Here is a 26,071-nt window from a genome sequence, read left to right as displayed (position 1 = left end):
AGCTGTTTAAAAGCCCCGGGGTGGGGACGAAGAAAGAGGGCAAATCCCCCGCCCCCGGAATCGTCGCCTTCCAACACCTCTGCAGTTTTTTTATTAATCAGTGAATAAAACGTTCAACTGTTCAGTATTTTAATGCAACGGTAAGACTGCAAGGACAGCAGGACGTTGTTAGATGATTCTGATTATATTTATTTCTTAATATTTTGTTTTTAACAGTTTGCTAGAGGATAGCGTGATAATGCATTGCATTTTAAGCTCGCACGATCTGTCGTGAAGATCGCATCATTGGAATTTGCAAACCTTAAGTATTTTAAGTCCACTTTCATGAATTTAAAAAATGCTAGGCTAGTTTTTAAGAGCCAGTGCCCATAACTATGGACCAAACAACGGCACAAGTCGAAAAATCGATTTCGCTCATTTTTTGCCCATAGATTGGTCCTAGCTAGTAAACAAACGGACCATAGTTAGTTTCTGCTAATGCAGCTTTTTTGGGGAGAAATTTGCGAAAAACGATTTTTTTCCGATTAGGCTCAAAATCTACTTCCGGTTTTGCTGAATTTTCCGAATATTTGATTGCTTCGCGCTCCGGAGAACAGCTACTTGAGAATCTTTCAATGGTCTTTACATTCAGCTCAGGCCTTCATGGCATGACTGAGTGAAAAATTAAATAAATCGAGGTTTCGTTTGAGCCTGAAACGAGATCGAACACAAACGCAAAATATTACGATGTGTTTCAAACGAATTATAGCACTAAAATATCGCCATATTTTTCTATGGGCTATAACTTTAAATGCCATAAAAACACTTTATACGGGTTAACTGTACACCCACCTGTTTGAAAATCAAAAAATATCTCTGGGCAAATGGTTTTAAGTCGCCCGCCTTGGCCTGTGCTTCTCATGAATTTTTCCCTGAACCGCCGTGCGAATGTAAACAATTGCGTGACTCTGGCGGTCACCCTGAATACATGATTCGTTTCCAACAAACCGCAGATGGCTATCTTAGAACATTTGGGTGAAAAAAGAAAAACATAATGGACCACTTTTAACTTTAATATTTTGAAAGTCATCGCTTTGGAAATTTCGTTAATTAAAAAGCCAATTAAAAGCAATTTACTCGAAGTTCGGGTGTTACTGCTATGTCGTTTTAGTGGAGGGGGACAGGGGGCGGGAGCCCGGGAGAATAGGGGGCGGGAGGGGTACGGAAGGCGGGGGAGGAAAGGGCGGGAAGCGGGAGAGAAATGCGAAACGCTAATTTTTTTTAATTCAACAATGCATTAGAATACTTTCAAAAACAAGAATTCAAAATGTATTTGACTTGCATTTAACGTCTTCTCAGTCACTTCTGAGACTTCTGAGCAAACGAGCAAATGAAACTTTGCGCTTGGGCTGAAAAACAGGCGTACCTCCGGTCAAATAGTAAACCCGTTGACAGTGGTTAAGTCATAGGTCGTGAAATGTCAAGCGGCATGAGTGCACATGTGTCGCGTAAGCTGTCAAATTGCAAAAAGGTGAGACGAGCAGGCGATCTCAAATCAATGTCGTCCAAGACAATTTTATTAGGTCTCAGTATTTTTCGGTGCGGCAGTGAAAGGTCCGTGCATGGAAGACCTTCTTGGGAGCTTGCTCCTTCCGACCGTGAATCAGAACGGACCAAAGATTTCACCGCGTGGTGTAGTGATGCCTTAACTGAATGCTGCTTTTATGAGCGCCCTGGAGAGTGTGGAGTGGTTCGTCTGACGTCCGAGTTTTTTTGTTTTAGACAAGTCCTACTTCCATGATTTAATTGTCTGATCCCAATAAACGCCGGACTGGTTACTGGAAATCCGTATACTTTATCAGAACTAGATACAATTTAGAATTAACTTTTAAGCCCGTCGTCACCGTGGTCACGTATTGAAAACGGATTTCAGAAACAAATCTGAAGAGCCGATGAAAATGGACTAAAATGGTGAAACGTAAAGAAGATAAACAAGTAGGTCAAAACCTCATTGAATTGAAACATATGGCAGTGGTAATCTTGTTAAATTATTTAAAACAAGGGAAATGCTTAAGAATTGCGAAGCTAAATGGCTAGAATGTGTTTTGACTCTGCCAATTTACAGCGGACGGGAGCAGCACGGAAAAGGGCGGGAGGCGGGAGATAAAGGTACGGGAAGCGGGAGAGCAGGGTACGGGAGGCGGGAGGTTCTGACCCCCCTGTCCACCCCCACGTTTTAGGCTGTCGATCTTTCTTTGATCATTTTAATTACAAGAACGAGTTCTAGAAAGAAAATCGTTCTAAGTTCATTTGTTAAGCGTGATGACAAGTTGATATTGTTGGTTTGTAGCCTTACGTGATCTGAAGGAATGCTACAGTGATTAAATTTGTATTTGTTGATTTCGACGGTCGATTTTCGGTCAAACCTTTTTATTTGTGCCAGCACATTTAGTGCTTTTTCTCCTGGTAAAAAGTCGGAAAAAGTAAAGTAAACAAATCCTAAAAGTCATAAATAAGAGGCATCGACAGTGCGAGTGTCTCGGTAAGCTGTTAATTTGAACAATTACTGTGCTGGACGGATTGCTTTCCTGGTTACCCACGTACTATACGTAGTTCATTGTGCGCGAATGTTTCTGTTTCAAACAACTGAAATGCTCAATGCTTTTTCCTTTTTTTTTCTTCAGCCTTAAAACTTAAGGCTAGAGTTAGGCTAAACCCTAAACTGTTTTGGCGGCCAACCTATTTTTGGCTAATTGCTTAATCAAATTATATATATATTTCATTGAAATTCGCTCTTCCGTGACCGACTTCCGCGAACAAAACAAGATGGATGTTCGCTGTTCATTTAAGACTACAATCCTGGTCAAAAGTGTTCGGACAGTTACGGCAGATGACTTCACAAGCAGCCTCTTTTAAGACCAAAACCGCGCAAGCCCACCTACCCCTCTCCCCCCTGTCAATGTTGATAAAAATCTTGAAGAAAAAAAACCTTGACAATAGCTTCAGAATAGCCACGTTTCAAGAATTGTTCGCCTCCTAGAACAGTATTCTCGAACTAAAGAGACGATAAGATAGATATTCACGTCTTATTACAATAATAGCGATTGTTCAGCAATCACGTTTGATTCCAACACAACTGTCTAACCACTTTCTATTGTCCCTTTTTCCTTTTTTCCCACATCCGATCTAGTCTTCAGAATAGCTTCATTTTCATGGAACATTGCTAGGGGAGAGGGGGGGGGGGGGTCAATTGTACTTGCTTCTATTCATCTTTTGTTCTAAAACGTTAAGGACGTAGTTGAAATCGTGGGTTTTAGCGCGCAAAAAGGGGAGGTGTCCCAACAACTTATGGCCAGGATTGTAGGTTTACACTAGAGGAAATTGTTCCGGATTCGTGATGAATCCGGAACGTTTTAGTGCTGGATTGATTTTGCCGTTTACACAAAAGTGGACGAAACCGAAATAAAAACTCCCCGGTTTGGTCGTGTCTCCGGAGATTTTGAATCCGGAATTTAAAGTGGGAACTTTGAATCCGAAAACTTTTGAATCCGGAGAGTTCTGTCGTGTGCACGATTTTCTCTCGAATCCAGATATTTTTCCGCCTGTGATCTTTTGAGTTTGCGGTGGAACGAAAATGGCGGATTACATGATCCAGTCGTAGTCGAGTCGTTGGCACATTGATGGCCATTTGATGGCGGTCGCTGGGTGATTACCTCGTGCTGTTTCAGGTGTAGGTAATCACTTTTATAATGGGTAATGCCATACTCCTCAGAAACCCAATTTATACTTTACTGCGCAGATGACGACGATGGCACGATCGAAAACCTGGACGGTTTTCGACCCTAAACCCTAAATAAATACCTGGAGGGACCTGACATGATGGACAATAGTACCGTGGTCAGCGAGTTGAAAGAAAACTTCAGACTGTCTCAACCTACCCCTAGCCTTATTTTCGGAGGCATTTTGTTTCTCGTTGTCGAGGCAACAAACTGCTTGTTAACCATTCCATCACGAATGTTCCCGGAGTTATCGTCGTGTATAAACGGTTAAGAATCCGAATATCCTTTCACTGTAAACCCCTACTAATCCGAATACTCTAAAATTGATGAATTCGGGAACTCCTTTAGTGTAAACCTAGTCCTAGATCGACCACGGTAATGTTTATTTGTCTACCAGTGTTTTGATCTGCAAATTTCAGTTAATTGATCAAACAACCAAAGTAGAAAAGATGGATTTTTTTCCCAGTATGATTGAAACTTAAACGCAATTTCTTCCTCGGCTAATTCAATTCAAGAAATTCCGGGTTTTCTAGCTGAGTTTGAGCATATTGTGTAGGTACAAATTTTCTACACAGCTAGAAGAGCTGAGATGCCGTCACGCAGTTAGTAGTCTATAGAAATTATGGTATTTCCAGTTGACTTTATTTGTCAGTCAATGATTCAATTGCCATAAACCATAGAGGATTGGTTAAGTGTATCTCTAAAACTGCCACTGTGTTGTAAGTTATCAGTGAAATCAACAAAATAAACAAGTGTTAAAATCATTTCCCGGAGTACTGTAGTAACGTTCTTTATCATGGATGTCGTGGGTGTCGCAAAGCAAATGAAAAAAACATATATATTTATACTAACTTAAACAAAAAAAACAACAACAACAAAAAAAAAAACGACAAAAAAACATTTTCCATTATTTTATCCACACAACGTTTCAAAAACTGCTTTCATCGGATTGCTGGAAACGAATATTTTACTCGAGAGTGGCTATCCGCGTCACGCAATTACTTACATTCCAACGGCGGATTTTGGGCAAAATCTATGAGAAACACAGGCCAAGGCGGGCGACTTGAAACCATTTGCCCAGAGATATTTTTTGATATCCTAACAGGTGGGTGTTTATTTAACCCGTAGAAAGTGTTTTTATGGTATTTAAAATTATAGCCCATAGAAAAATATGGCGATGTTTTCACGCAATAATTCTCTTGCGACACACTGTACAATTTTGCGTGTCAGTTTGATCTCTTTTCGGGCTCAAAACTGACTTTGATTTATTTTATTTTTCGTTCAGTCATACCACGAAGACCTGAACTGAATATAAATCCATTGAAAGATTCTCAAGTAGCTGTTCTGCGGAGCGCGAAGCAATCAAATATTCGGAAAATTCAGCAAAACCGGAAGTAGTTTTTGAGCCCAATCGGGTCGAAATCGTTTTTGGCGTATTTCTACCAAAGAAAGCTGTATTAGCAGAAACTAACTATGGTCCGTTTCTATTCTTACTAGGACCTATCTATGGACAAAATACAAGCGAAATCAATTTTTCGACTTGTGCCATTGATAGGCGATTTAGGTCCATTTTTACAGGCATTCACTCTTAATGCGAAATGGGAAATAGTTGTGTTCACGACAGTGATCGTCTTGTGATAAACAAAATATAGTTCACCTTGTCGCTCATATTTATACGCTTACAAGTAATGAAGAAATAGCTGAAACTGAGAAAACACACCTTTAAAAACATCTCAAAGTTTCTCTAGTTCCTGACGGACAAGCCATTGTTCGACAAACGGCTCGTCTTTCCCGATGAACTCATCCATGGCACTTTCGAAAACACGTGTGTGTCAAATGCCCGGGGGTCACCCCGGGGTACGCAAATGCCCAGCCCCCGGGTTGCGATAAAATTGCGAATACCCCACCCCCGGGACTGACGGAGTGTGCAAATGCCCCGCGGTTACCTGGGGGAGGGATGGGCACTGCTGGAATTGACTGATGCATACGTGGCTGCATCGGAAGCTGATAGAGGAGAAATTTGATGCCGAGTGCTGTCTTGGTCTATAAAACAGTAGCCTAAAACAGTGTAAAACCGCGGCTGTCAACTTCATAAGTACAATACAGTGTTATAATCCGGGAACTATGACAAAAGTGAAAACAGTGTGGTACGGTTGTGTTGTTACAGTTACAGTAACTATTGCTGGTTTTCAGTGTCATGCCATTCAAAATAGATCAAAATAAAATCAAAACCGTTCAATACATAAAGTCCAGAATCTGAGAAAAGAAAGAAAATAAATGTTAAGACTCTCGCCAAGATTCAGGTCACAGCAATTTTTCTTATGCGAGATATGCGGAGAAACTTTTTACCCAAGTTTATAGAGATTTGTATGGAGACGCCATGCTGGTGCCCATCCGGATGGGCACCAACATGGCGGCCGGAAACCAACAGAAGCATCCTTCACTGAGTTTTGCTACAAAAGCGTGAATTTATCTCTCGAGGAACTCAAAAACATTAAAATGATACTTTTTATAATACAAGAACTGTTCAGATAACCCAATTACCCGAATTAAGTCGCATTTTTAACCAACATGATAGCTCTCTCTCGGCCGTCATGTAAATGTCGCGTCACGCAAAAGCTTAGAAATTCAAGCGTAGTCTATCACAAAACCAAGAACCCATTCGGAGCAAAAATTTGTATGAATATTAGTTTTCAGCTGCTCTTATACATCATGGAAGTAAAATGTCATAAGGATCAATAGTTTTGTAGTTTGAATTTTAGTGACGTCGTGTGAAAACCGGCAATTGTTTGAAAGCGACAGCACTTTATTTGTTATCTCAGGCTGATGAAAGCATGTGTCGGACGTAGGTGATATGTTTGGTCTATTTGTATTTTTGTGAGACCTGGAGAACCCTACCTTGGTGGCTGTCATTTAACGAGCTCATGAATAGAGCTTGTCATTATATATTCGTTAATCGTGACCCAATTTCGTGACCGTTATATACAGGTAAAAGATAATGAAATTGTGGGTTGAGGAAGTCTAAAGGTGACCGCGTCCGTTATATACAGGTGACCGCTATATGCAGGTCAGCATAAAAGTAAATATAAGGGTCGATTTTTGGGGAGTTGTTCAGTGACCGTTATACACGGGGTGACCGCTATATATAGAGCCGTTATACACAGGTTGGACTGTATTAGGTTTTCGTTGTGAAACATCGGTAAATGAATTTACGTACACTCTGTTTCTTATAAGAAACTTTTTTATAAGAACGTTGAGGCTGAGATAAACAAAAAAATTTTAAGAACGTATTAAGAACTTTCCCCAGGCCGAGAGTCGATTAAGGTGGGACTTAACCTAAAAACACTTAAAACACACCATGTTTCAAACATATTTTCGTGGCTAAGAGTTAACTCCAAACCATGGCAAAGTATACATTTTTAAAAAGTTCAAAGAGCAAAGATTATGAACAAAAATATTTGTGTACCCTATAACTGTATTGCAGAAGACATTGCGTGACAAAAAGGTTCCCCGCTCACGAAATGTCACGCGTTTACTCTCTCAACCTCGTTCCCAGGGTCCTGTCTCTTCCAACCGGAGAGAGAGGTCCCTGAGAACGAGGTTGTTGCTACCTTAGCTTATTTGACGTGCCTTGCTATCCTGTAGAGGAATAACTGGATGTTAGGCCCATCAAACATGATTCCTCTGATTGCGATGGCCAGCTCTATCAAGAGAACGTGTATTTTGTCTCTTGTCCTAAACAGGGTCCTAAGAGAGAGGGAGGGCATTGCCCTACATAGGGTGGGGCTTTTAAAGTATTTTTTTGCCCTAAAAAGGATCAGGATTTCAAGCCCCTACCCTCGCGGCACCCCTGTACTTAAACATGGGTCAAGTACCCACCCACCCTTCCCGAAGGGGGTCAGACATCACCAGTTGTTGAACCAAGTTCAGTTTTCTTGTTTGATGCACCTTTCTAGCTAAATTAGACAAGTTATCCACAAAAACGTTAAAAACAAGTCAAAGATCCGCAAACTGTAAATTATAAGCCAATTAGAATGTGTCAACCACTGATTCGAGCAGTAACAGTTTTCGCGGCAATCTTATTCACGGACTCGTATTTCGCTTCTTCTGTTTATTGCGTCTCGCAGTGTCTCACGCAGATATCATCGCCTTTGATTATTGTATTCGTATCTCAAGCGATATACTATGCGATTGTGCACGGTCTTCGCGTTCCTTAATTTGAACACAAGCGCAAATCGTAAGCGAATTTCGTCGCTGCCCTCTTCTGGGGGCAAGGGGGCTCTCTACACCTTACACGATCTCTCGCCACATTTTCAATATGCGTCCACGAGGTAAAGCCAAATCTCCGCCATTCACTCTCAACCGTTCAACGCCTGGTTGTCTTGGGTCTACCACGAATCGTTCCCCATTTTTGTTTTTAAATCTGACCCAAATTGCCTCTATTGAAATGAATAATAGCGTATGTAGATTCATCGGAATTTAACGAAACTTGGCCAAACTATTCCTCAGATATTAAAGCATTTTGTGAGGCTTTTACGACGTTTTAAGAAAATCGAAATGTTTTTCTTGTGATCGACGTCCCATCGAGTAACAGCAGTCGGCAAATCTTCTTTTGTTCAACTTTGAAATGGATTTTCTGAGCAACCAATCATGGATATATCGAAGAAGCCTCACACACTTTGTTAGTCCATCATCTCCTCAGCGATAAAGTCGAGTCAGTTTGGATGTCCTCGCTAACATAAAGGCTGCTAATTCAGTTTAGCAAATACGGTCAGTTTTGGGTTTAAAGGTTTGTGCTTGCCTTTAAAAGCAAAACTGTCAAAATTTGTTGTTCTTTTCTACTGTTAATTAGCTTTACAGTGAAATATAGTTTTACCGAGGTCTTCTTTAAAGCAGCGCGCACAAAGATTTTCCCGGAAGGCACCCATGAAGGTCTACATTAACCTTAGACATTTACCCATGAAATGTAATTTGTGATGATCTTAAATTAGCATAAATTACTATTTTGCCGGCACGGACCAGAGGGCTGGGTACGGGTTTGAGGTGCGCAGTGTATAGTGGGATTTGAGTTTGTAATCGGTGACAGTTGGCGAGGTGAGACATTCTATGGCCAGCCTTTGCCGTGTTTAGGTTAAGTTTGGTTTTCTTTTAATAATATCATCAGTTGTAATCCACTGTTGTACGTTTATTTAGTTCTCTTATTGCTATTATATCGCTGTGTAAAGCCTTAGGTTTATTATTCTACAGTACTGATGTTAACTAAGGATACCCTAAAACCCCGAGGGTTGCACCACTGCCTTGGTCGGGGGTACACGTTCCCAATTTTCTCCACTTGCTGGTTTTAGGGTTTTCGTGTCCGGCTTTGGTGCACTTAGCAATTGTCTTTTTATTCATAGCTTGTATTTTATGCTGAGATGGAATAAACGGGACGATGGCTTGGCTGGCCAACGCACCCAATTTAATCACTGTCTAGTGTGTCCGGATGTGTAGTGGAGGCAAAATGTATTTATTGCGTTTACTGTACAACAGACCAATTTCGAATTATTAAAATTCGGCCTTAAACAATAGACCTCAGTACGAGCCTTTGGGAAATAACTACAGAGTTTGTGGGGTTTATTCCCCAGAGATTCGTGCCGAGGTCTATTGTGTTAAGCTGAATTTTAATAAATCGAAATTGGTCAAAACCTGTATATGATGGTCACCCTTGGGAAATGGCCAGGTGACCGTTTTATACAGGTTGACCGCTGTACATAGGTTTCCTTTAAACTCCCCTGGAAGTCAATAAATTGCATTTTCATGTGCAAGTAATCACTCAATTTACGTTTTACTGACAATAACGAGTAACAGCAACGCAATAAACACGTTAAAATGGCCCATAAATTGTCCGTGGTGTACTTTTAGGGAGATGCAGTGAAAGTCTACTGAAGCTAATGAACAACGTGTTCAAGTGGTAATCACTCAATTTACATTTATTGACAACAATTTTAAACAGAAACGCAATAAATACGAGAAAAATGCCCATAAAATGTCCGTGGTATACATAGTCTCGAGGTTCCGTGTGAATACATTTTTCAAGGTGACAATTTCTCCTGTAAGTGGCTGCATCGGAAGCTGATGGAGGAGAAATTTGATGCCGAGCGCTGTCTTGGTCTATAAAACAGTAGCCTAATACAGTGTAAAACCGCGGCTGTCAACTTCATAAGTACAGTACAGTGTTATAACCAGAGAACTATGACGAAAGTGAAAACAGTGTGGTACGGTTATGTTGTTACAGTTACAGTAACTATTGTTTGAAAGGAGGAAAGCGAGGGCACCTTAATGTTATCTGCCGCAAGCATGTCTCGTACTTTGCCGATGTGTTTAGTACTAATAATTATATGTGATATCCCTGCCTTGGTAGCTGCTATTTAACGAGCTGATGAATAAAGCTTGTCATTATTCGTTAATCGTAACCAAATTTCGTGACCGTTATGTATGGGTAAAAGATAATGAAATTGTGGATTCAGGAAGTCTAAAGGGTGACCGCGTCTGTTATATACAGGTGACCGCTATATGCAGGTCAACTTAACAGTAAATATAAGGAACAAATTTTGAGAAGTTGTTCAGTGATCATTATACACAGGGTGACCGCTATATACAGGGCCGTTGTATACAAGTTTGACTGTATTAGGTTTTCGTTGTGAAACATCGGCTAAATGACTTTACATACACTCCTTTTTTTCATAAGAACCTTTTTTATAAGAACGTTGAGGCGGAGATAGACCAAAATTTTAAGAACGTATTAAGAACATTCCTCAGGCTGAGTCGATTAAGAACGTTTTTATATTGCTAATCTGTATCTTAAATGACAAGCATAAAATAAAGGTAACAAAAAATGTAAATTAACCCAAATACTAAGGACATGTTTTGTATAATATTAACAATGGTTTTCTTATTGCATGACACACATCTCGGTTTGTATTAATCAGCAGTTCTTATTCATAACTGTTCCAAAACAACTTCCACACCATCAAAGTCATCAAAAGGTACATGTACAAATTCTGAAGTATTATCAAGGTTGATGACCTTATATTCTCTCAGCCTTGGAGTTATAGTACTCAATGGTACTAGTAATTGATTTATTGAAATACTGTAAACCATGTAAATTAAAGAACATCTTTAAGAACATTATCAGCCTCAAATCGCAAAAAACAAATATAAGAACGTTCAGCCTCAGCTTCAAAATTAGACGTTCTAATGTAAAAAGAGCGTATTCAATTATGCAGGAGGGTAATCGGTCAGTGTAGAACGCAAACAACACATTTAAAAAGTCTGCCATCTGCAGTCTGCATTTTGCCCTCAGTCTGCATTCAATCACCAGTCTGCAGTCCGCACAGTCCGTAGTAATCGTTTTAGTTAGGTTGACCGCGAGGGTAAAGGCTCCGTCAATTCCAAGTCCAGTCATCCCACTGGCCACTCAATGCCGTGTATGCCGTGAAAGCGCACTGCAGCTCAAGTATGTTGACATGGTAAAATACCTTTCCAAACTCCAGCGGTTTCCCAGCAGATGTTGTTTCCCTTCCTGTCAAAACTAATAGATTTAAGTTCCACTTTTGGCCTATTAAATGTACAATCCCGATGATAAATACTCCTTATTCTACAATCTCCTTTTCAGAAGGGCAACGCCCAAAGAAATAGCGCACAATAACAGGCGAAATGCGGCTCTTTTTATGCAACATTGCTCAAATCACTGAACAGTGAAGATGACTATTCGCCGCTGAATTTTTTTTAAGCTTCCTCGTCTTGATAGGCGTCCGAATGTGAAAAGTCAAACGCCTTTAGCTCTTCGCGAGAAAGAACAGAAAAACGAGTCCTACAAATCCCATGTGGCAATCGACAATAATTTTCCATCATTACAAGCCGCTGCAAAGCAAGGACCTTGCTCTCTCGAAATGGAAGGGTTCTAAGGACGTACAAAGACAAGATGAAACATACGTTCATTCTGGCGTACAGCAAATATTGGATCAATATGCCGCGGTGATTCGCCTAAGAACGCGATTACTAACGATTAACCCATTGCCCCCAAGATCCTCCCACGACCTGTGCAGTCACTTTGCAGACGGCTGAAACCGTGTAGAGCGTATCAACACGGTGATGGTCTAATGTCCTACGACGAGCTGCTTTCTTTCGAGCAACACATGGATCAGTTGCGCACGTTCACGCAAAGGGACAAAATGATGGAACTGAGAGATTTTAATGGCCGGGGAAAATATCGACCCTAAAAAGACTGGAAACACTAATATAACGTCTTACATCACCACGTTTGAAGTTCAAAGGAAAGCAAATGGTACTAAATGCCCTTCCACGGAAAAAACAGGCCCTGACGAAAAGACAGATATGCGTGTTCGAGGGCGTTTTTATGAGGCTCTAGACCACCATTTTTATCACTATTATCGCAACACTCACCCCGAGCGAAGAATGGTTATTTGTGGAGAAATTGAACGCACTATTGTTGTTGACGACCTTGCTCTGACGTGTTTTAGGGAACATTTAACCCTTCAAGATGACTTGAATACATGGATGCTATAAATCTTGATGGACACTATTATGATGTTGTTTTTACATAAGAAAAAGCGTTCATTTTCAAGCTTTAAAAACAGAAAAGAAAAAAACTCGCAGCTTGTTCAGAGCCTGCCATGAGAACCGTTCGCGGGTGTGATCAATTATTTTCCTGTTTATTCAGTTGTAAAAACAAAACAAAACAAAACTGAAAACCCTTGAGTTTTCGATAATTTGGTCGTAGTTTGAGGAGGTTTAAGGTACAAAATTAAATTAAACTTTATTTTGTGACGGTTCCTATTACAGCTATTCAAATTTACTGGTTTGGATTGTAGATAACACTCGCTCCAGTAAGTTCTATATGCGTCAGTGATTACCAAAGTAGCAAACCAGACGAGAAATGTTAAAGAAGTCACATTGAAGAGCCAAGGAATCATAAAGCACTGCAAATGACAGTATTTCACTTGTTAGTGGTGGCCAGTGGGGGCATAGCATGCGTAGCAAGCGTTCCCGCACGAGGCGAACGTGGGCCGCGCGAAGGAGTTTTTCGCATTCGGGCCGCGCGAGAAATGGGAAGGAGCAAAAAGTTGGAAGGAGGGGCGGTGGGGGAGGGGAGCGAAGGGAACGCTTGCCCGCAAACCCCTCGATTCTGAAAAACGCCCACCGACCACCCATCGACTTTTCACGGTTGATTTCACTCAGTGATTGACAGTCTGTCACTGAGTAAGCCAATTACAGATTACCGGATGTAAAAGTTTACTTCCTTCAAAACAAATACTCCATGTGAGTTGTCAAACCCGGGAAAATTTAAGATGTCGAACACCCGAGAGCGAGAAACTCCAAGCGAACGCTACAGAATTTGTCGGTGTTCTTTCAAGGTTAAATTCGGAACAGCATCTCAACCTGGTAAACCTGGCTATATTTCGTCAGAAAATCTTTTCAAACCATCAAAACGAAAAGATACACGAGGAGAAATCCTTTCCGATACTTGCAGAGCGGTTAGAGTCGAAGTAGTGGAAGACAACGAACTATTTTCAGACCGTGTATATGATCCTTGCGCTCACAAAATAAGGAATTTGGGAACACTATACCAGCTCGTACTGAGTTCAATGGGCAGTGAGGCTGCTGCTTGCAAAACTCTACCAAAACAGAGGATTAACGCATCCAAGCGGCTGCTCGAAACTCCGCCGGGCAGCAGTCCTTGTCGCAAGTCTGTTCGTGTCAACTCTGCTAAAGCTTCTCGCAACTCTTTATTTGCAAGAACAGCTGAACAGTCCCAGCAAGCCTTAAAGGAGTGCATTGATTCGAACTAGAACATCGATGATTTACCAACCGATGGGACACTTCACGTTAAAGTAGTGATCGTTGATAGTACCGGCAAAACGACAACGAGAATTCCCCAGGAGGAAGAAAGTAAACAAATAGTGCGGCAATTAACAAGAATTGGCAAGCAAGGCAATATGCATGCGCCATGCGCCTACTGCAAGTAACAAGAATTGACAGGCAACCGCAAATACCACACGTACACTTATTAAGTCAAAAGACTTTTATTTACAAGGCCTCGCATGTTTCATAATGAAATCAATTTGTTTATTTACTGTCAAAATAGTAGCAAGTGGGGTAAACAACATTAAACGCGATTTCAAAGCGGCGATCAAGTTTACCTCAGCCCCGTCCAAGTTTCTACTGTATGACTTTCGTCTACAACACACGCAGCCATATTTTCGTTAAATAACGAATCTTTTGTATTTAGAGCTTCGAGAAAGCGCTTATCCATGGCGGCTTCAGCTGAAGCATAAATAACCTTGAACTTCCCTTGATGAATATCGTCCAAGCAGTTCAGTTTTTCATTTTAAATCGCATTAAATCTTTGCCGTTAAAAAGATGGCGCATTGCACTTTCTTGTTCTTTTTTCAACGAAAAAGCCATCCCGGTTTCGTTGAGCTTCAACAAAACTTCGCTCAAACACGATTCAAAATCTTCCACACATTCCGCCATTTTGATCTCTTTGATCCCAAGTTAGCGTAATAATTTGACACCTACATGTCAAACCTATCAATCAAATATACTACGCCGTACCAATCAGAAGCTCTGTTCGTGGGCGAACGGGTTTTTCAGAATCGAGGGGTTTGCGGGCAAGCGTTCCCTTCGCTCCCCTCCCCCACCGCCCCTCCTTCCACCTTTTTGCTCCTTCGCATTTTCCCACGTTCGCCTCGTACGGGAACGCTTGCTACACAGGCTAGTGGGGGCAATATAACCGGAACTTGTGATCCGTGCTTTGTTTTTTTTGTCTGTTTTGTTTTCCTCCGGCAGGTCACTTTTTAGTAAAAAATGCATAAATAGATACAATGGAGATTTTATTCAAAGAGAAGTTATCTTAAGTTTCCTATCTTTCATCTCTAAGTGTATTTCTCTAGCATACTTGATTAATTAAGTGACATTTTAGAGAAAGAAGCTTATGTTTTGTCAGTCGCTTCATGTGAACGAAGTATTATTTTAATACCTCTGTAATAATAATAATATTTACATTTTTAAAGGGCGCTTTTCTCAACTCCGTGCGCCTAACAACAAATAACTAACTAAATGAAATAGAACAAATAACTAACTAAATTTTCCGATACTGGACCTAAAATTGACAATTAAAGGTACAGTGTCCCTCCTGATTATCGAAAGTTGGCCTTTTTGAATATCGATATCATATTGCCAAATGCTACCAATGATACAAATAAATTGGATAAAAAGATCCTATACAGTAAAATTGAAAAGGACAAGCTCTTGGGGAAAAAAGCGCAGCATCCCAAGTATGGAAGTGGATAACAGTTCATCATTTTGATTTTGTGACAAGATGGCAAGAGATCAAAATTGACAGGCTGGTGGAAAATTTTGTTTTGGTTGGTTTGTTTGTGTTTGATTTCGTTTCATCATCCTTGGCGTTTTCTTCTTTATTTTGCAAAATAATATTAGCAAACTCACAGAAGTAGTTATTTAAACACGATATCATCCGGGAAAATTTCATTTCAAAAGCGTGCTCTGAGTCATATTAAACACATCACTAGTCTGTTTCCGCATAAGAAAAAATACAATATGCCGTGCATTATATTAGGCCTCGCCCACACTGCGCAGGAGATATTTGAAAACGCAGCTTTATTTCTACAGTTAGCCCTACAGTCCACACTAATCCGTCACCAAAACGGAGCTTTTCAAAACGTTCTTCAAACTGGAGGAATTTGAAAAACCAAGGCTTGCGTTTTAGTGTGGATTTTGAAAACGGAGCTTTTCGAAAACGATCACGACACGATCATATGATTCCCCTGACCGAGTTTTCCTCAAACGCAAATCCAAAATGATCGATGATTTTAAATTTCTTCGGGGTAGTGTGAGTGGACGGAAAACATTTGATGCGTTCTCAGAGTGAAGACATCGTTTTCAAATTTCTACGAAGTAGTGTGGACTCAGCTATCAGTTAAACCGTGATTCCATTCATACCCTCCTACACCGCCAAGGTATCATTGGCCACGGCGAGACTTTACACCAACAGATACACTAAAAGCTAAGTAAATCACATCATTTACCTGTAATAAAAACTGTTCAAAATCTATACAAGAAAATGATTCCGAGCCTTTCATCTTCTGTGTTACAGTCAATCGTGAGTTTACAATTGTCACCAACTATAATTCCACAATAGGAACTGTTTCGAGTGTTAGTCTCGTGTCAGAATCAAGTACTCAATAGCGAACCCAAAGGTGCTCAAAGCAGGAGGAAAGGTGAAGGTGATTTTCAGACCTTTGGCATCGAGTCCTTATGACCACAAGTTAGACCGACAAGGTGTCTGTCGGTCAGGCAGACGAAAGAGTTAAGAAAGTTAACTACCCACACTTTTACCGTACATTTATCTGAGCGACGAATGGTTTTATAATTCTACAATCAAAGCTATCCACGATATTTTATTTGGTTCTTTTTTTCTTGGCTTTTGAAAACCAGGACATTTCCACCAATAAGATCACTTGGAGCTGTGTGATATATAGAACTATCAAGACGATTAACTTACGCACTGTCAGTCGGATCCTCCTCCTTTTTAAATCTTGGGCGAGACGACAAACTGTCTGTTAGTACTGGTACCACTGGAAAAGCCGGGTTAAACCATATCTTCCTAGGCCCGATATGCTCTTTAGTCACAGACCTTTTTAACTCTTCCATCATTGATATCAGGTCCAGCGTCTGCCAGCGCTTGTTAAGAATATCCAGCATCAGACGTTCAAGGAGCGCGTATTCGGCATAAGCAGCAATTACCACGAGGCTCTCTGAAGATTCTCGGACACTGACTGGGATCCAGCTCCCTATAAAAAATTTAATTTTGTCTGGAATTTCGGACACCAGTCTTTTCATTGCCTCTCCAAAAAAATACGTAGACTCAAACATCCTGAACATCTCGGCTACAAACACAGCAAACAATGAATAGTTTCCTAAAAAAAGTGGTACAAAAAGAACAAAGATCAGCATTCTTTCTTAATACTGTTACAAAACCGCTGTGTTAAATGTAAAGAAAACAATATAGGGAGATTAGCGGGCATTTTTGTATGATCGGACGGTTTAATGTGAGTAGGTCGGGAAAACTTCCCACACGCGCTCGGTGCAAGCTTCCGTGAGCACGAGGAAATCGACATTTTCAAAGACATTTCATGGCGTGATAAATGTCTTCTTATTGATTACGTTAGATGGGACACCGGAGATGGAGAGTAAATGATTGCAAAGGCACCACGCTCTTCAGACACGTGAGAAATGTTATCAAAAAGTGAGGAACACGCCAGGCTAGCGCAAAAGCTTGGAAAGTTTTCTTTTAAACGAAAGTTGGACATTGGTATCGTTGTTTCTGTCTTCGCCCTTCTCAAATATCTGCTTTTCATTTTCTCCCTAAGAATGATAATCCATCCCAATCCCAGACTGTACTACTCTTACTCGTTTATTCTCGAACACTTGCTAGGATATTACGAATTCATAACCACTAAGCATTTCACACCTATACTCCACCCCCCTTGTTCACAGAACTAAACACAATCAGATTTATCTTGGGATGAAAGAAATGGAAACTCAGTAAATGTATTGATGTTTAGTCAAATATAACGAAATTACGTTAGAGGCAAGGTCAGATTCACGTTCATATAAAGTAGAAAATATTTCATTTTCATTGTCATCAACCTTGGTTGTGTATCCACCTCTCTATGACCGCTGACAAAGCTGTCTCTTTGGTCTCCATTTCCTTCTGCGCCTCCTGTTCCATCCTTTGAACCTTTGTTTCATCCAGTCTCCCCAACCAACTCAGCCGTGATTGTAACTCGTAATCCCGTGTTTTCCATTCAAATACAGTCACATCGCTCTTTGAGCTGAGACCTTTGAAAAACCCTTCAATCCCTTTTGTATGATGACTCGTTTTGTCAGTAACAATCAGAACAGCAACATTACTATGATATGTTGTGGGACGAGGATCAGTAGTTTTTCTCAGTTTCTCTATCTCTTGTAAAGGAAGAGCAGGTCGTAGCGATCTGACAGGTTGCGGTTTCTGCGCTCTCTCCAGCAATTCTACCAGGTCATACAGCTGTAAAGCCTCGAGAACGTCTTTCAATAACTTCACAGGAGTGTCAGGAAATAATGCGAAAATATTCATCGATTCGTGAAAAGGGCCTTTGATACCAAATGAGTTATAAATATGTCTCGCAGCAACTTGGTCGCCAGCTAGTCTTACTCTCAGTTCACGGATGACATCTTCCTCGAGATCTTTCAAGCAAAGTTGAAATGGGTGATCTAAAAAAGGGGAAAAAATCCATTATTTCTTTTATAACGGAATATAACTTGTTTTACCACGCTGGATCATGATGAGTCGGTTTTCACATGATAGCGAGAAACCAAAACCAAGGGAGATAAGAAATCCAGGAATCTAGATTATAATTCAAGCAATCATGCGAAACTGAAATCCAACTGTAATTTTACTGAATTGTTGATGCATGGCATATGCGGCATCCAAAGCTAAGATATTTATCCCTTTTTGTCTAAGGACTAATGAAATGAGGGCCTGGGAGGGGCGATATAAGAAATCGATCTTATTCGTGATCACGGTCGATTTAGCCTGCGCATGCGTTGCAGGCATAAACGGGGAAGGGGTAGGGCTGCAAAAAACGCGAGGAAGAAAGGGAAGGAACGCATTCCTCAGTCCTCTCCCTGCTCCTTCAATCGCCGCTCTCGCTCTCCCTTTAATTTCCCTCATCCCTGTTTTACGCCTGCTAAGCAGGCTACGTCGATTTGGTCCCCCTGTTTTCTGTCACAGCGAGTTGTCGACCGAAAGACGAAAACAGTACACAGAGAACAATATAAACAGAAAGCAAGAATGTCATTCATTTGTTCTTACTGTCACCTGTAATACAACAACGGGTGGGAAAAATTTCAGTACCACAATTTGTCTTCATAAGCGTTTAGAAAGAACTAACCTTTTCTTCGACATATTTATTTTCCCGTCTTAAATTTGATTGTAGTTCTGAAACTTTTTTCTTGAGGCATTCCTGCATTAGTATGCGAACTTTTGGCCCGCCTTTTATTCCCAAAATGCCATGCAGCAATGGAATCGTAGAACATAAGGACACTTGTTATATATAGTAAATACCATCATGGCTAAACTGACCAAACACGTTCAACGGACCAGACTTAGAACATCATCGTCTGACAAACGCTATTCACTTGACTCTGAAGATGACTTCCGCTCAGGTTGTCGAAATTTCAGTCACCAATAACAGTTCTTTTCAGAACTACCCTCACCCGGACGATTACACTATACGAACTACTTGTCATAAATATATAGCTGGATTTTTTTCCCCAATAGCGCGGGCTGTCATGATTCTTCGAGGTCACGACATGTCACATTTAACAAAACTGTTTCCCACCAAACGTCACTGAGCGGGCAACATCGTAAATCTATGACGAAAGAGGGTAACGGTGCAATGTTATCCGCGAATGTTGACCGACGACCGCCTCCACTAATTCGTTTTCGTTGTGCTTTATAACAAATGACTAAAAGGCTGGTCCCTCGGGAAACCAGTTTTGTTTCCATCAGTTCTCAATGTTTCCTTCTGTTCCTCCTTGGGAAACATTGAGATACTTGGAAAACAAATATCAACCGGTTTCCCGAGGAACCAGTCACTAAGTGTTAATTATCAAAGATTAACTGGCCAGTGGCTGTAGCTTTTGATCGGTCGATCACTAATTTTGTTCTACTCAAGTTTCGTATCAAGTTTAGGCCTGGTTAGGCTAATGCTACACTCTCCAGTCAACATACATGTACCAGCATTAGCAGCATTAGGCATTAAATTCCTAAGACAATTATTATCCTCATTGCAGCAACTCACCTCTGCTCCATAACCTGCGCTGTTTACGTCCCTTTTGGTTAATAATTGTTTAATATTTGTGAACCCAAACAATCAATTATTAATAAATTATAGTTACCAGAGATGTCTTGCATTTCAAGATCAGATGGTTCCCCATGTGTTCTTATTCCACTGTCAGTCGTCTCTGTTGTCGTACTGAGTGTCTCCTGGATGTTTTGTAGATAGCTCTGAACGAACTCATATTTCTCGGAGTCCCGATGTTTTGTTTCTGCTCTCCCTTCATTCTGTGCAGTCTCCTCATCTCTCGCCTTGCAATACAAACTAGAATCAGAATTTCTCCGACGCCTTTCTCTAGGTCTTTCAAGGCATTCAGTTTCTTGAGCTGTTAAACACAAGTGGACAATGAAAAGACCTTGTTAAAACTTACTGATCATTCACTATTCTGTTATAAAATTAATCTTTTATGTTCAACAGCGGCTTACAACAAACTTATCTTAATGTAAGTCAATGTAAGGAGAGGGTTAAGTCCCCGTGTACTGACACACCGAGGCAATAACCATTGTATTGCCTTTGTCTGGAAGTCTTACTTTCTTTTGTATCGGTTCTTGTGTACCGGTACACGAAGACAGAACCGTCATGGGCGTGCCCATCCGAGAAAACAGGCCTCTCAGTCCATGACACCCCCCTCCAATCGTTTAAAAAATGAGTAATTCACAAAGAACAGGAAAAGTTGTCTTGAAATAAATATAAAATATAAGATGAAATATGGTTGAGCCATTTTGTGAGCCATTTTGTAAGGGAACAATGTGACAACAGGACTGTAGTCGTCGGGAGAACGCAAACTTTCTGTCTTGTTCAAAGACAACCGAATAAAGAGAAGATCCCTGAGGTAAGACTCCAAAATAAAAAGGACGGGGGTGTTCGTTGGAAATTTGGAAAAACCAAGATCCTGTTTTGTGGGTGTGGCTTGAAATGTTTTTCACCCCTAAGAGGTACCAATTCTAAAACAAAACATTATTTCTTGTCATATTTTTTTGGATCAATACCCTAAAAGGCAACACGAAAGCTACTACTATGGACCTTTTGAGGCTGAACGCCCTGAGAGGTACCAAAAGAGCGTTTTTAACTCCTAAAAAATATGATGAGCACCTCCTTCCTTTTTATATGGGAGTCCCCATGCCCGCGGGTAGTAGATGCGATCATTATAGAGCAATTTTATACTTTATCTTGACAACCACCCACATCCTAAGGCCAATGCCACATAAAACGAATTCTTATCATGTCATAAGCAAGCTAGTTTTTTTGTTTTGAATTTTGGTGGAGTGGGATTTGCTACCTTCCATCATTTCACAATAAAAAATATATTTAACTGTGCTGCCACAGGGTTTTCTGGCTATGTAGACTCCAGAAACAGACTGAAATTTAAATAAAAGTATAAAATATAAATCTTACACTTACCACTTTTTTCCTCTTGCCAAAACAATCTCCTCTGTGCATTTCCTACCACTGCAATCTCCCTTCTTAGTTTTTCGATTTCTTCTTCTAGTAACTGCCTTTCCAAATTCCATTTGTTTTCTACGTGTTTCAGTTTCATCAAAGTCATGTCATCCTCATTTGGCTTGAAGCAAAGAAAAGAGTCTGAGGTCCTGCGACGTCTTTCTCCGAGTCTTTCCTCTTCTTTTACATGAGACTCTGAAAGGAGTTAAATCAAAAGCTATCACATAGATTCTTCCTAGTTTACCTGACCAGACTCTTGCAGTTGATCCACCTTGGCAACAGAGCAAAATCTTTCACCTGAGAACAATGAATACTTGTCGCAGAAGAACGAAACATGACGTACTACAGACCTGACAATAGTTTCCATCAACAATACTCGTAGGTAACGAATAGAAATACGTTACTATTATGTGACGTCCATTCAGTCATTTGTATGTTAGTATGAGGCAAAATTTCCCCTCCTATCCCATCGCTCCACTAATATCTCTGTAATCTCTTCAAATCCCTTAAGCGTATAATATTGCAAGCCCACATTATATTTACACATTTCTTTATTTAAGTTTGAAATTATTCCCAGTGGGCATATCATTTATATTTCCACAAACTAGACTGAACTTAGTTTCATCTGAATATTTCCATGTGGCTGATGGCAAAGATCAACACAAAGTTAATTTTATTGCATAATACGTTGCTTTTTAGAAGCATTAGATCAATCCTGCTTATCGTTCAGCGGATTCTCCCCACCCAAAAAATCCCCTTTAGACTCCCCTTTAGCTTCTGTGGAGGAGAGAGATATGGCTCTAGGCTGGACAATTCAGCGACCCTTAATGTGATGGAAACTCGATTACTACCCTGAAAAAACTTTTTCTCTACTTCTGTTTCATTCCTGAATAAATATAAACATAACAAACACTGTTGCATTTGACATGTTAGCAGGTGCAATTCACATGTGAAAACTCACACCGATGTGAGTTCCATACCAGTATGAAAACATGATTTCATTCTGCTTTTACTGCTTTTATCTTTTCTGTTGGAACCACCAAGCCTGTGAAAGTTTACAATTTGAAGCTTAACATTTCTGTTTGAGATTTCCCAGATTGTTGGGGGTTTTTCTTCCTTTTCCTCATCAATCAAGTTTGTTGACAGGTATAAAGACGTTTTAGATTTTAGCAAATAAAACGTTTCAGTTGATTGAGAAGGAAGTTAAAGAAATCGAGTTACCTTGAACTTCACTGATCAATTCGCAACAGGCTTTGCCGAATTCTTCTCCCTCGATGCTTACATTCACTTCAACTGTCTCTCCTCCTGCTCGTTTTTTTACTTCGTCAGTCACAAAGAAGTTGTACAGCCGCCTCCCCAGCGTCCCATCTTGGTATAAATTCCACAAGGTAGTAAGAGCTGATAGAGTTTCAGCCTGAACTGTGAGGCACACACATCCATCACTTAGATTCACCAGACTGGTGCCAGCAGGAAGAACGCAGGCATTAACGGCAGTGACTAGCTGGTCGAACGTGCTCCAACGACTCAAGACCTCCATGGTAGAGACTACTGTTATACCACCTGCAACCACTTTGAATACTGTTTTGATGTTCAGCACTGAGGAAAAACAAAACATTCAAGAACAGAAAGTTATCATGGAGTTGAAGATAGATTGGCAGACTATTGAGAGTGGATCATTTACCCAAGCTCAGAGAAATCCAACAGAAACACACAGTACATTTGGGAATGTTTCATGAAACCTGTCTCCCAATGAGTCGCAGAAATGGTCAAGCATGTTTCATTATTAGAACATTTATCCGTGTAATAGGGGTGGAAGTCAGAGAAGGACTCACAAAGGGGACACACACCCTGGGGTCCATGCCCTACTTTAAGTATCGCCATCATTATAATGAGTAAAATGTGGTATGGGTGTGTGGTCTATAGCTAGAGCACAACTCAGTGTCTCTTTATGGATGGCATCCTGCAGTAGATGTACATGTTACATTAGATACATGAATTTCTTAATCCTTGGATGAATGAACCCCATGTTATCATGTAGATTGGAGACCATGCATTTCCTGTTGGTGATGATAACAATTATGCTACTGATGGTAATAACAATAACAAACAGGATATACAGGGTATAGCCAATATCATTTATATTCTCCTGGATCTGGAATAAAATGCTGGACATACAAGGAGAACTCATTTTAACACAATTTTATGTACGTAGCTAGTGTTCTAAGCAGCATTCTCCAGAAAAAAAAAAACAGTTCTATGGGATTCAGATCATATTTATCACGGGGATGCGCCCTAAGGTTTTAAAAAAGTGAGGTTTAAGAAATTTGGCTTCCCTTTTTTCACTCTCTCTCCCCCCCCCCCCCCTCCCACCTGCTTTGAAAATAAAAACAAATGGTGAAACAGATAGAGCAGTCTCTTATATAAAGCTGTGAAGAAAATTACTACCTATGAGGCAGTAATTTTATTATTTCATTAGTATTTTTAGTTATTGTTTTCTGATTTCATTAAGATATCTTTTTGCAGCATTTTACATGAAATATAAAAAGTAACATTATTCCACATTTTGACATAACTAGAAGAGGTGCATGTCCATTAAGACTTCTGAAAGACTCTTTTTAAAACACCTTTCATTTTCTCCTGCTACTTTGAATGTTCATGGCGCAGACCCCAAATCGCATTCTTAAAAATAACATTTCTCCCTGAAAACACTGCTCACAACTTTATGGACTATAATTTAAAAGATTATGAATTATAGTGGTCCCCCAAATAACTAATGACTGGTCTGTAACAAACTTTACTGCAAAGCCATTCATTCATCTGGTATTGAATGTTCTGCCTTTTTCATTTTTGCCTTTTCAAGGAGATTAACAATTAACGTTTGGACCTTTTAATTGGACCCCATCTCTTAAAACATTGCCGCATACTGTACTAGCAAAAAAATTAATCCATGAATTCTTAAAAGTTATGCAGAGAACAATATATATTTGAATGACTTACCACCTGTCAATGTATTTCCAACAGATGACATAAAAGCAGCTGCTTTTGCTGAAACAAAGCAGACAAAAATTATGTTACAAACACTTTTTAATTATGAGTCTCGCAAATTGAATTCCTCAGAACCTGAGTCTTAAGAATTTTGAGCTCATGGGTTGATCATGTTCTTCTGCCATTTTGAATGTTTCTTCCCCTGACAGCCAGAAAAGGGTTTCAATGGGAGTTCATATTTACACTTAACTTCACTCACTTTAATAATAATAATAATAATACTTTATTTATATAGCACTATTTCTATTGCTATCCAATAGTGCTTTAAAATGAATTTCAAAATATCTCACCGATAAAAATTAATTAAAAAACGTAGAAATATATAAAACATGAGTAAAAGAAACTAACTAATAATATAACTAAGCTGTAAAAATCGGAATAACAACTAAGAATAATAAAACACTATTATAAAAACTTACTAACTAACTCGCTAACTAAACTAGTACCGTATTTACCCGTGTATTAGTCGATCCCGTGTATAAGTCGACCCCCAATTTTTGAGGCCAAAAACTAGATTTTCTTAATTTCCAGGTAAGAATTTCTTGGAAAACTTATTTTGTATTTCTTAGAATTTTCTTTCAGCTACTACGGATATGTGAACAAATCACAGCAAGTTTCAACATAAAGTTTAAGTAAGCTTATTATGGCATGTACAAAAGCGTTTTATCAGGGATAATGAAAGTGCGTTCGATGCTCTCACTTTAATATATATACCGTAAATAAATGACTTCACTGGCTGACTTTCAACCTTTGTCTATTGCTAAAATCAACATTTTTCAGCTGCAACCGAGGTTTTACAGTCAGATATGCATAGTGTCAAAGTCCATGCTAGTGAAGAGGTCACAATTTGTTGATACGTTGCGTGACGCTGCCAGTTTCTGTAGACTCTCAAGTTTCATAGAATATTTAAATTATTCTAAGCTAGCATTTGCAATCGCGTGGTCATTTCGCATGGTCATTTATCATAAACAAACTCCGTGCGACTAATTCGAGTATTTCCCCTGATGAATAAAGTAGTCTTATGGATCTTGCCTTCAGAGTACTTTTCCACCGATTCCAAACAATGAAATTTCGACTGGATAAAGACTGAGCTATCTGTCGCAACTGGAACTAATCAACAAATGCAATCAAAATGTAGCTGTTCCCACGGTTATCATCCCAAAGCCTAGTCGTGTTAGTAAACAAGGACAATTCCCTCAGATTTCGATAAATGCTACCGTCGAAGCATTCAAATTCGCTAAAATCTAACGCTGAGAGCAGATAATAGCAAAGCGTACGGCGACTGAATGGAAAGAAGTCAAAGAAAGATCCATTGGAAAGACGAGCTCACATGGTCTGCTCACATACTCACATGTTCGCCACATGTCTTAGCATTAAATGGTACCAGTTTACTGGCCGCAACATGCCCCTGCAAAAATCAAGCGGGGTGGCTATTTTGGTGTCCTTACAGGAATGTGGGTTTTTCGGCCTATAACCATGCACAGGGAAACCAACTCTGAAAAGCCACAGGTCAAAATTAGGTTTGCGTTCCACTTCGTCGAACGCAATAACTAAATGACTGACTAACCAATAATAAATTATCTAGTAAAAGTAAAAGTTCTTCCCCTGACAGCCAGAAAAGGGTTTCAATGGGAGTGCATATTTACACTTAACTTCACTCACTTTAATAATAATAATAATAATAACAATAATAATAATACTTTATTTATATAGCGCTATTTCTATTGCTATCCAATAGCGCTTTACAATGAATTTTAAAATATCTCACCGATAAAAATTAATTAAAAAATGTAGAAATATATAAAACATGAGTAAAAGAAACTAATAATATAACTAAGCTGTAAAAATCAGAATAACAACTAA

The 26,071-nt window shown here is 39.8% G+C and overlaps 2 protein-coding genes across 3 annotated transcripts in view; one reads left to right on the top strand and one right to left on the bottom strand.

Moving 5' to 3' along the window:
- LOC145478848 (uncharacterized) overlaps window positions 1–15,501 on the top strand; it is a 38,076-nt gene extending 22,575 nt beyond the window's left edge. Inside the window, exon 2 of the mRNA XM_081457032.1 lies at window positions 15,439–15,501. The gene's annotated coding sequence lies outside the window, so the exon portion shown is untranslated. The remainder of the gene's footprint in view (window positions 1–15,438) is intronic.
- The window catches only part of LOC145478802 (uncharacterized), a 210,952-nt gene that overhangs the window by 159,152 nt on the left and 25,729 nt on the right, over window positions 1–26,071 (bottom strand). Inside the window, exons 2-7 of one of the 2 annotated variants that reach the window (XR_014048331.1) lie at window positions 24,161–24,208; window positions 22,385–22,759; window positions 21,125–21,358; window positions 19,785–20,048; window positions 17,493–18,095; window positions 16,173–16,759 (exon numbers count right to left, since the gene is read on the bottom strand). Coding sequence is in view for 1 of the 2 variants with exons in the window: in XM_081456973.1 (XP_081313099.1) it covers window positions 16,341–16,759; window positions 17,493–18,095; window positions 19,785–20,048; window positions 21,125–21,358; window positions 22,385–22,759; window positions 24,161–24,208 (1,943 nt within the window). In the remaining variant the exon portion in view is untranslated. Of the gene's footprint in view, window positions 1–14,401; window positions 16,760–17,492; window positions 18,096–19,784; window positions 20,049–21,124; window positions 21,359–22,384; window positions 22,760–24,160; window positions 24,209–26,071 lie in introns of those variants that run through there. The other variant, XM_081456973.1, reaches the window with a different exon arrangement.

Source organism: Orbicella franksi, chromosome 2 (assembly GCF_964199315.1).
Source record: "Orbicella franksi chromosome 2, jaOrbFran1.1, whole genome shotgun sequence".
NCBI classification, from domain to species: Eukaryota; Metazoa; Cnidaria; class Anthozoa; order Scleractinia; family Merulinidae; genus Orbicella; species Orbicella franksi.
This window is presented reverse-complemented; position numbering and strand designations above follow the sequence as displayed.